This window comes from Castor canadensis, chromosome 7 (assembly GCF_047511655.1).
Source record: "Castor canadensis chromosome 7, mCasCan1.hap1v2, whole genome shotgun sequence".
NCBI lineage: Eukaryota > Metazoa > Chordata > Mammalia > Rodentia > Castoridae > Castor > Castor canadensis.
In genome coordinates, this window is record NC_133392.1 from 38057359 (window position 1) to 38069461 (window position 12103).

At 38.4% G+C, this 12103-nt stretch overlaps 1 protein-coding gene across 3 annotated transcripts in view; it reads left to right on the top strand.

The window, feature by feature from the left end:
• Positions 1 to 12103, top strand: part of Ide (insulin degrading enzyme) — a 109622-nt gene that overhangs the window by 31311 nt on the left and 66208 nt on the right. For all 3 annotated transcript variants that reach the window (XM_074078768.1, XM_074078767.1, XM_074078769.1), the window contains exon 4: positions 2236 to 2405. In XM_074078768.1, the coding sequence (XP_073934869.1) occupies positions 2236 to 2405 (170 nt within the window). The remainder of the gene's footprint in view (positions 1 to 2235; positions 2406 to 12103) is intronic.

The window sequence follows — 12103 nt, forward strand, 5'->3', positions numbered from 1 at the left end:
AATAAAAATATAATGAGTGATGCCACCTGCTTACTTTGTGGTAAAGGAGACACTGGCATGACTTTAAACATACTATCTTACAAACTTTTCCAGCCCTTCCCATTCTAACTGCATACTGTGTGCATCTAAAGTACATGATAAAGAACATGATGTGACAGTGTCATGGATCTCTTTTCAAACACACTTCCTATTCCAGAATGCTTGACCTTTGATGTTCTATTCTCCTTTAGTTCCTCACTTCTCAAGGATGCTTAGTGGATAGAGAATGTTTTGACCTGATATTTCAGTCTTGGGGATTTTCTGAAGCAAGCTCCATTAGGCCAATTTCGTTTCTTTTTTTTTTTTTTTTTTGGTGGTGATGGTACTGGGACTTGAACTCAGGGCCTCACACTTGCTAGGCAAGCATTCGACCACTTAAGCCACTCTGCCACCCACGGTTATGTGTCTATAAATGTCTGTTTCACACATCTCTGATTATAGACTCTAGATAGATGGGGTTTCTTGTGGAGTGGTATGTGTAAAGTACTTAGCACAGTATCATATTCATTTATGTACCTAAAATAAATATCAGGTAATGACAGCAGCCTCCTTGACAGCGAGACAGAAGCGTAGTGGCTGCGATGTTAATAGAGTCAGCAGTCTCTTAAGTCTACTGTATTGCAGTCTTGTTCAGCACTTTTGCTCTTGACTTTGTCTCAATTCTGGGTCTTGATCTTATAAGATAAGATCTTAAATCAGGCATGGTGGTACACACCTATAATTCCAACTACTCAGGAGTAAGAGGCAGGAGAATCAGGAGTTTGTGACTAGCCTGGTCAAAGTTAGGGAGAGAGAACTTATTTCAAAAACAAAATACAAACAAAAGGACTGGGGGTGTGGCTCAAGTGATAGAACACTTGCCTAACACTTGGTTCAATCTCTAATACCACACACAGACCAAACAGAGAGAGAGAGAATTACTACATGAAATTATGACTTAAATTGTTACTAGGGCTGGTGGAATGGCTCAAAGTGGTAAGAGCACTGCCTAGCAAGTGTGAGGCCCTAAATTCAAACCCCAGTGCCACTAAAAAAAAAAAAAAAAAAAGTTTGTGGCTATGGATGAGTTAATCTATTGATTAAGGGTTTTTTAGTTAAACTTTGGTACTGTTATTAAAGAATAGCCTCAAAAAAGGCATATTGGTTACTAACATTAGCTACATTATACCATGTTATTTATTGAAACACTGCTTATTGAAAGTTCATAGATCATTTACCTTTTTTATTGCATAAAAGTCCATAATCATGGCTTAGTCAAACTAATGTGTCATATCTCAGAATTTTCAATACATTTTTTCAATGATTAAAGTCTGTTTTTCTCCATAAGAAGGAAAAACATAATTCAAGTCATGCCTTTTAAAAATAGGTCACTTAATTTGTTTGTCCTGAGGTACCTGAGTATTAGTGAAATTGCACCAAAAACTAAGTTTATGCGTTTTTTTAATTAAAAACTACTACCTTCCTCTTCCCTTTTTTTGTTTAGAGAATTAGCCACGTAAAACAGATTTGTTGGGTTTTTTTCTCTTTCTTTTTTTTTTTTTTCCCAGACATGCCAAATTGCAAATCTTAGACTGTTGCTGTCTCCATAAGATTCCTTGACATTTTGTGTGTGTGTGTGTGTGTGTGTGTGTGTGTGTGTGTGTGTGTGTGTGTGGTATTGGCTTGAACTCAGGGCTTATACTCCACTAGTTCTTTTTTGTGAAGGGTTTTCTCCAGATAGGGTTTTCCAAACTATTTGCCTGGACTGGCCTCAAACTACAATCCTCCTGATCTCTGCTCCTGAGTAGCTAGGATTACAAGTGTGAGCCATCGGTGCCTGGCTTAAAGTTTGTTTTTTTTTTTTTTTGGTTTTGGCGTACTGGAGTTTGAACTCAGGGACCTACTCTTGCTATGCAGGTGCTGTACCACTTGAGTCTTTCTGCAGCTCCTGGCTCCTTGATTTTTTTATATTAGTCTATTTGTATTTCCACTAATGATTTAACTGCATTATATTAGCTCCTCTGAATTTACATATGTCCAATATTATGTTTTCTTCTGTTACTTAGAACTTACTTTATATTCCTTTTTCCTAGTAGCCATGATACTTTTTTCTGATTATACACAGTTCATATTTCCTAATAAGTTTCAAAGGTATTTCAAAGGCCAGTCTTTTAAAATGACAATTTTCAAGTTGTTTGTTATGTTTTACATCCTTAGGTTTGCACAGTTTTTCCTGTGCCCCTTGTTTGATCCAAGTTGTAAAGACAGAGAAGTGAATGCAGTTGATTCAGAGCATGAAAAGAATGTGATGAACGATGCCTGGAGACTCTTTCAGTTGGAAAAAGCTACAGGGAATCCCAAACACCCCTTCAGCAAATTTGGGACAGGTTTGTCAACAGCAGCTTCACACATCAGCTCTCTTGACCTCATTTAAACCCATGCCTCTTTGCACAGTATTTTATTTTGCAATTTGAAATAAGTTTTGTAATATCCCATTCTTGCTTGCATCCCACTCAAATAGGGTCTAAGGAGCAGAGCAGTTACAGTTGTGAGAGGTATCAGCCAACATTTCCAGGGAGAGGGTAGTGGGTTTTTAAATTTTGAAGTCTACTTTTTTTTTTTTTTTTGCCTACACCTTGAGCCATACCACCAGCCCTTTTGTTTTTGTTTTTGAGAATTCTAAAATCCTCCTCCCTTAACCTCCAGAATTCTGGGATTATAAGTGTGTGCCATCACACCCAGCTGGAAGTGCCTTTTTCAGGCTCATTTCAGACCTTGAATCCTTCTGCCCCCAACACATCCGATTCTGCTCCCCTAAATGCACAGTATCCGCCATGGGACAGATCTATGGGTGGTACATGCCGAGCCTGAAAAGTAGTCCCTTTGGTAGGTTCATTTTTTTTTTTTTCTTTTATTATTCATATGTGCATACAAGGCTTGGGTCATTTCTCCCCCCTGCCCCCACCCCCTCCTATGCGTGGGTGTTACCTTCTAGGTTAATTCTTTTTGATCTAACCTTTTCTCTAGCTCCTGGTCCCCTTTTCCTATTGGCCTCAGTTGCTTTAAGGTATCTGCTTTAGTTTCTCTGCGTTAAGGGCAACAAATGCTAGCTAGTTTTTTAGGTATCTTACCTATCCTCACCCCTCCCTTGTGTGCTCTCGCTTTTATCATGTGCTCAAAGTCCAATCCCCTTGTTGTGTTTGCCCTTGATCTAATGTCCACATATGAGGGAGAACATACGATTTTTGGTCTTTTGGGCCAGGCTAACCTCACTCAGAATGATGTTCTCCAATTCCATCCATTTACCAGCAAATGATAACATTTCGTTCTTCTTCATGGCTGCATAAAATTCCATTGTGTACAGGTACCACATTTTCTTAATCCATTCGTCAGTGGTGGGGCATCTTGGCTGTTTCCATAACTTGGCTCTTGTGAATAGTGCTGCAATAAACATGGGTGTGTGCAGGTGCCTCTGGAGTAACCTGTGTCACAGTCTTTTGGGTATATCCCCAAGAGTGGTATTCCTGGATCGAATGGTAGATCAATGTTTAGCTTTTTAAGTAGCCTCCAAATTTTTTTCCAGAGTGGTTGTACTAGTTTACATTCCCACCAACAGTGTAAGAGGGTTCCTTTTTCCCCGCATCCTCGCCAACACCTGTTGTTCGTGCTGTTGCTGATGATGGCTATTCTAACAGGGGTGAGGTGGAATCTTAGTGTGGTTTTAATTCGCATTTCCTCTATTGCTAGAGATGGTGAGCATTTTTTCATGTGTTTTTTGGCCACTTGAATTTCTTCTTTTGAGAAACTTCTGTTTAGTTCACTTGCCCATTTCTTTATTGGTTCATTAGTTTTGGGAGAATTTAGTTTTTTAAGTCCCCTGTATATTCTGGTTATCAGTCCTTTGATGTATAGTTGGCAAATATTTTCTCCCACTCTGTGGGTGTTCTCTTCAGTTTAGAGACCATTTCTTTTGATGAACAGAAGCTTTTTAGCTTTATGAGGTCCCATTTATCTATGCTATCTCTTAGTTGCTGTGCTGCTGGGGTTTCGTTGAAAAAGTTCTTACCTATACGGTAGGTTCATTCTTTATACCAACAATGCTGCTATTATGCAGAAAATGTTGGAACTCCTCTTTGGAAGTTTATCTGTTTATTTTTAATTTTTCGCTGTGCTGAGGATTGAACTCAAGGCCTCGTACATGTCAGGTAAGTGTTCTACCACTTGAGCTATACCCCTAGCCCTTTTAACTTTATTTTTTATTTTAGTTTTTTTAATATTATTTTTGAGACACGGTCTCACTACATTTGCCCAGAATGGCCTTGAACTTGCAGTCCTCCTGCCTCCAACTCCCTAGTAGCTGGGATTATAGGCCTGTACTACTGCATGTAGTGGGAACTGATTTCTTTTTTTTTTTATTTTATTTTTTTATTTTTATTATTCATATGTGCATACAAGGCTTGGTTCATTTCTCCCCCCTGCCCCCACCCCCTCCCTTACCACCCACTCCGCCCCCTCCCTCTCCCCCCCCTCAATACCCAGCAGAAACTATTTTGCCCTTATTTCTAATTTTGTTATAGAGAGAGTATAAGCAATAATAGGAAGGAACAAGGGTTTTTGCTGGTTGAGATAAGGATAGCTATACAGGGCATTGACTCACATTGATTTCCTATGCGTGGGTGTTACCTTCTAGGTTAATTCTTTTTGATCTAACCTTTTCTCTAGTACCTGTTCCCCTTTTCCTATTGGCCTCAGTTGCTTTAAGGTATCTGCTTTAGTTTCTCTGCGTTAAGGGCAACAAATGCTAGCTAGTTTTTTAGGCGTCTTACCTATCCTCACCCCTCCCTTGTGTGCTCTCGCTTTTATCATGTGCTCATAGTCCAATCCCCTTGTTGTGTTTGCCCTTGATCTAATGTCCACATATGAGGGAGAACATACGATTTTTGGTTTTTTGAGCCAGGCTAACCTCACTCAGAATGATGTTCTCCAATTCCATCCATTTACCAGCGAATGATCACATTTCGTTCTTCTTCATGGCTGCATAAAATTCCATTGTGTACAGGTACCACATTTTCTTAATCCATTCGTCAGTGGTGGGGCATCTTGGCTGTTTCCATAACTTGGCTCTTGTGAATAGTGCTGCAATAAACATGGGTGTGTGCAGGTGCCTCTGGAGTAACCTGTGTCACAGTCTTTTGGGTATATCCCCAAGAGTGGTATTCCTGGATCGAATGGTAGATCAATGTTTAGCTTTTTAAGTAGCCTCCAAATTTTTTTCCAGAGTGGTTGTACTAGTTTACATTCCCACCAACAGTGTAAGAGGGTTCCTTTTTCCCCGCATCCTCGCCAACACCTGTTGTTCGTGCTGTTGCTGATGATGGCTATTCTAACAGGGGTGAGGTGGAATCTTAGTGTGGTTTTAATTCGCATTTCCTCTATTGCTAGAGATGGTGAGCATTTTTTCATGTGTTTTTTGGCCATTTGAATTTCTTCTTTTGAGAAACTTCTATTTAGTTCACTTGCCCATTTCTTTATTGGTTCATTAGTTTTGGGAGAATTTAGTTTTTTAAGTCCCCTGTATATTCTGGTTATCAGTCCTTTGATGTATAGTTGGCAAATATTTTCTCCCACTCTGTGGGTGTTCTCTTCAGTTTAGAGACCATTTCTTTTGATGAACAGAAGCTTTTTAGCTTTATGAGGTCCCATTTATCTATGCTATCTCTTAGTTGCTGTGCTGCTGGGGTTTCGTTGAGAAAGTTCTTACCTATACCTACTAACTCCAGAGTATTTCCTATTCTTTCCTGTATCAACTTTAGAGTTTGGGGTCCGATATTAAGATCCTTGATCCATTTTGGGTAATATTGGTATAGGGTGATGTACATGAGTCTAGTTTCAGTTTTTTGCAGACCGCTAACCAGTTTTCCCAGCAGTTTTTGATGAAGAGGCTGCTATTTCTCCATCGTATATTTTTAGCTCTTTGTCAAAGACAAGTTGGTTATAGTTGTGTGGCTTCATATCTGGGTCCTCTGTTCTGTTCCACTGGTCTTCATGTCTGTTTTTGTGCCAGTACCATGCTGTTTTTATCATTATTGCTTTGTAATATAGTTTGAAGTCAGGTATTTGTGATACCTCCAGCATTGTTCTTTTGACTGAATATTGCCTTGGCTGTTCGTGGCCTCTTGTGTTTCCATATAAATTTGACAGTAGATTTTTCAGTCTCTTTAATGAATGTCATTGGAATTTTGATGGGAATTGCATTAAACATGTAGATTACTTGTGGGAGTATAAACATTTTTACTATGTTGATTCTACCAATCCATGAGCATGGGAGATCGCTCTACTTTCTATAGTCTTCCTCAATCTCTTTCTTCAGAAGTTTATAGTTTTTTTTGTAGAGGTCATTCACATCTTTTGTTAGGTTTACACCTAGGTATTTGATTTTGTTTGAGGCTATTGTAAATGGAATTGTTTTCATACATTCTTTTTCCGTTTGCTCATTGTTAGTGTATAGAAATGCTAATGATTTTTCTATGTTGATTTTATATCCTGCTACCTTGCTGTAGATATTGATGATGTCTAGAAGCTTCTGAGTAGAGTTTTTTGGGTCTTTAAGGTATAGGATCATGTCATCTGCAAATGGGGGATATTTTGACAGTTTCTTTACCTATTCGTATTCCTTTTATTCCTTCTTCTTGCCTAATTGCTCGGGCTAGGAATTCCAGTACTATGTTGAATAGGAGTGGGGATAGTGGGCATCCTTGTCTGGTTCCTGATTTTAAAGGGAATGGTTTCAGTTTTTCTCCTTTAAGTATAATGCTGGCTGTAGGTTTGTCATATATAGCTTTTATAATGTTGAGGTACTTTCCTTCTATTCCTAGTTTTCTTAGCACTTTTATCATGAAATGGTGTTGGATCTTATCAAAGGCTTTTTCTGCATCTATTGAGATGATCAAGTGGTTTTTGTCTTTGCTTCTGTTAATGTGGTTTATTACGTTTATTGATTTTCATATGTTGAACCACTCCTGTATTCCTAGGATGAAGCCTCCTTGGTTGTGGTGAATAATCTTTTTGATGTGTTGTTGAATTTGGTTGGCCATTATTTTGTTGAGAATTTTTGCAGCAATGTTCATTAAGGAGATTGGCCTATAGTTCTCCTTTTTGGAGGTGTCTTTGCCTGGTTTTGGGATAAGTGTAATACTGGCTTCATAAAATGTGTTTGGCTGTTTTCCTTCCCTTTCTATTTCGTGGAACAGTTTAAGGAGGGAACTGATTTCTTTTAAATAACTTCACCAGCAGCGATAAATTATAATCAGAATAATCAGGAAACAGCTACAGATCTTTCAGAAATCTAGTGAGGAAGGTGAGGGATATCACAAGTAAGGAACAATATTAAAATGTCCTCAAGGACTGTTTCAGGAGTGATAGGTAAAGAGATATTCATTGCATGGCCATATGTGCACAAGTGGAGTTTGAGGCTATTTTTGTTTTTATAACCTGACAAGACAAGGCAGTTAGTCAGCAAAGAGCAAGGTAATATTAAGTAGTTATGAGATGTCTGAGTCAAACTGAGTAGATGATATAAATAATACAAATGTGAAGATACGTTGTGAGTTTAGAAGTACAAACTGACATTCAATTTTTTGCAATAGAGGCCCTCTCCATTTCTCAGGTTACAGATATGTTTGAAAATATGAACTTGGCTGCCTAAAAGTTTTTGAGATCCCACATCAATTAGTAAGCCAGGCCTGGTGGCATGTGTCTATGACCGCAGCTAAATGGGAGGCCTTATAGGTGGTCTCGTTTCGAGGCCAGGCCTAGGCAAAAACTCAAGACCCTACCTGAAAAATAACTAAAGCAAAAAAAGGGCTGATGGAGGATAGTTCAAGTGGTAGAACACTTGCCTAGTAAGCACAAGGCTCTGAGTCAAACCCCAGCACTGCTCCCCTCCCCACCAAAAAAGAAAGAACATATGAGCTGGGTGCTGGTGGCTTCTACCTGTAATCCTATTTAAGTGCCATAGTAAGAAGAAAAGACTTTTAAAAATTAAAAGGCTATAATAATTCCAACTAACTGTAACTGATAGTAACCTAACTTTTAATAAAATTTCAGATTTTTGGAGAACATTTTAGATTATGTGGTTATAGCTGCTGTCAAGATGACCTGTCTCTGAGAACCTTACTACAAATGTACTTGGAGACTCTTCTAGTTTCTAAGACAGAACATCAAACTCATTTCCTTCCAAAAGTACAAGAAGTATATTGCTAGCCTCAGAATTTTCCAGTGAAGTAAATTTTATTTTCTTGATAATCATCATTTGTATACATTAGTGCTAAGCTTATAGGGTTTTTTGTTTGTTTGTTTGTTTTAAACAGAATTTAAAATAGATTTTGCAATGAAAATATATATTATCATTTACTGGAATTTGCAGTTTACAAAATTCTCTTTATAGTCACATTTCTTTATGTGTTGTTTTTTGGTGCTAAGGATCAAACCTAGGGCCTTGCACATTATAGGCAAAAGCGCTACCCATGAGCTACCTCCCCAACTCTCATTTCTCAAGCTTTCTAACAAATTCTGTGCCAAACCTTAGCAGCAATCCTGTGAGTTAATTGTTTTATTATTCCTGTTTATGAATAAGTAACTGCCTTAGAAAGATTAAGGAATTTGTCTGAGTTTCACAGCTAGGAAATGAAGGAGTTATGGGTTGAGCCCTTGCTCTTAACCTCTGGGCATGTATCCACAGTATCCTATTTTACAGGTAAAATAAATGGCCCCTTGAGATATTTGGAGAATTTTCCAAAGTTACTTAATTAGTACATGATGGAGTCAGAACAAGAATCTCTGAATGTCCCAAATGCCAAGGCGGTGCTTTTTTCCCAGGAGGGGTTATCATGGGTCAGCAACCTGATTTTCTCAGTCCATTGCTGGAGCTTGCTCTAATAGCAACAGAGCCAAAAGATAGGATTCAAGATTTCAGTGGCAGCATTTTAATTTGAGATAAATGACCCAGCCGAATTAGCACCAATTTAGAACAGGATGTATCTAGAGACTAAACTGGTATTTGTCATCCCAGCCGTATTCACATTGTTTGCCACATGTGGACTTGTAGGTGGGGGACAGTCATCTGGACCATTTACTCAGCTTTCTTCTCCACCGTTGTAGCAACAGTGTCTATTTTTCCCCCTTGGGAAAAACACTGTCTAGTGATACACTTAGAAGTCAGAAGTCCCTCCTACAATTGTAATTCTAACAGCAGTGGCTGCTGTACATTGCCTATTTCCTGCTATATATCAAGTATTATATAAAACACTTCAGTATTTTTTTCAAATACTAAGTGGTATAGTTGTCATACAGAGAGAGAGATAAGCGGGCATTTGCCAGGTGATTCTTGTCACTCTGCTTACAGAAGTAGCATTGTCAGTAGTTTGAGCATCTGCGGTTCTTCTCCAGTTGCGTTTTCCTCCTGCTCCTGAGCAATAACCGTGGTCTTAGGTTTGGTGATTATGATCCCAATGCTTACAATTTTATGTTTTTAGGTTTTTCTTAAATTACATTTCATCGCGTATAATTTCTCACACTTGTACTTTTTATTCAATTCTATGTGTTGTCCACATTATTGAGCTCCTCGCTAATTATTATGGTTTTATTGCTATTTGAAAAATTCATGGAGTGAATGTGCCAGTGCTTATCTGCTTTCTTATTAGTAGAACCGTGTTCCATTAATGCCGTGAGCATTCTTGCTCATGTTCCCTTTTACACAGTTCTCTGGGTGCATGTGTCTAGAAGTAAAATTGCTATGTAGTAGGGACATTCATTCAGATTCAATATGCCTTCCCTTGAGCAGTGTCTGACTTCTCATTTTCCTGTATTTTAAACAGCAACTGGAACTATCAGACTAAATTTGTTTGTCATTTGTTGATTGTTAAATATTAGTCTTAACACAGTTTTTACATGTATTTTTTTTTCTTATTTGGTGTGTGCCTACTAATGTCAAGTTAGGAGATTAAGCCTAAGAGAATTAAAGTATCTTGTTCAAGGTCATGCATCCAGAAAATGGCTGCCCCTGAATAAAATGATACTCTATTAGCATCAAAGCTAGTGCTGGTTCCTGTGTGTCTCTCTGTCAGGGTTCATGGCACTGATGGTCACACAATCTGCTTGGTAATTTAAGGATTGGTTTTGGAATTTTATGCATTGTCTCTTGCCTTTTCTTTCTTTTCCTCATCTGTTTTTTAGAATTTCTACCAAAATTTAGAATTGTGAAACTAAAACTCAGCCAGCCTTCCTGTTTTAGTAAAATCATCCAAAGTATTTGTTGCGAAAGGGTTAATGATCTTAATAGTAAGCCTGACGCTGACTTATGTGTACCCAGTATCCATTTTCTCTGTCATGTCCTGAAAGCTGACTACCCTGTAGTGGAGAACCTGTTCCTCTTTCTAGGCAAGCGCACTCTGCCACTTGAGGCATGCCTCTTTTTCTAAATTCAGGAGCTTTTCAGGACACAGAACTGCCATTCTGGGCTGTATTACCAAATCAACCAGTTTCCCTATATCATCTTGGCAGCGAAGGAAAGGAATATATGATTCCTAAGACTGTTTTTCTGACTGAAGGTGGTACATCCTCTCTCTAGCAATTTGGCCAAGGATCTAGTATCATTAGATTTCTTAAATTTTAATTTTTTAAATTTTTTTTTCTTTTTTCTTTTTTTATTATATTCATATGTGCATACAATGTTTGGGTCATTTCTCCCCCCTTCCCCCCAACCCCTCCCATACCCCTCTCATCCCCTTGCTACCAGGCAGAAACTATTTTGCCCTTATCTCTAGTTTTGTTGAAGAGAGAGTATAAGCAATAATAGGAAGGACCAAGAATTTTCACTAGATTTTTTTGCACTTAGGCAAGTCAGGCTGCTGTTGACAATGGCTTTCTCTTTTTTCATTTTTGTTGTTGTTGAAGTATAATAAATATACAGAAAAATATTTGTGACTTTTTTTTTGGTGGTACTGGTTTTTGATCTTAGGGCCTTATGCTTGCTAGGCAAATGCTCTACCACTTGAGCCATGCTCCCAACCCACACATTGTTATTTTTTACTTTTGCTACTATTTTAAGAACCCATTGAATGAATACACTACTACTCTTTATGTATGCCTCATTGAGTTTTCAAAAAGTGAGGACATCTGAGAACCATCCCAGTCAAAAATGGAGTATTACCTCACTAGTACTCTTTGTATCCTTTGTACTCTATTCATCCACCCAAGGTTGGCCTCTGTTCAGATTTATAATAACCCCAATGAGATTGTCCTATTTTTAATGCTTTATATAAATGAAATTATATAGTGTATGCTCATGTGTCCTGCTTCTCTTGTTCACCCTGAAGGTTTGAGGTTATCTACACCACTACTTAGAGGAAACGGATTATTCATTATCTTTACTGTATAATATTCTACTGTGGTCCTTTGGCTCTTTTTTTTTTTTTTTAAGATTGCTATGCTGAGAATCAAGCCCAGGGTCTCACAAATGCTAGGCTCACACTAAACTACAAAACCAGCCCTATGCTGGTCACTGGTGGCTTACACCTATGGTACTAGCTATTTCGGAGGCTGAGATTAAGAGGTTGGTAATTTGAGGCCAGTCTGGGCAAATAGTTCACAACCCCCCCCCAGTCTCCAAAAATAACCAGAACAAAATGGATAGGTGTGGTTGAAGTGGTAGAGCACTTGCATTGTAACCATGAAGCCCTGAGTTCAAATCCCAATACTACCAAAACAAAAACAAAAAACCTAGCCCTATTTGGCTCATTTTATTTTTATGTTTTATTTTTTGGTGGTACTGGGATTTGCACTCCGGGTCTTATGCTTGCTAGGCAGGCACTTTACCATTTGAGCCACTCCACCAGCCCAAGGCTCATTTTATTTTATTTTTTCATTTTTCTTTTATTATTCATATGTGCATACAAGGCTTGGTTCATTTCTCCCCCCTGCCCCCACCCCCTCCCTTACCATCCACTCCTCCCCCTCCCCCTCCCCCACTCAATACCCAGCAGAAACTATTTTGCCCTTATTTCTAATTTTGTTGTAGAGAGAGTAT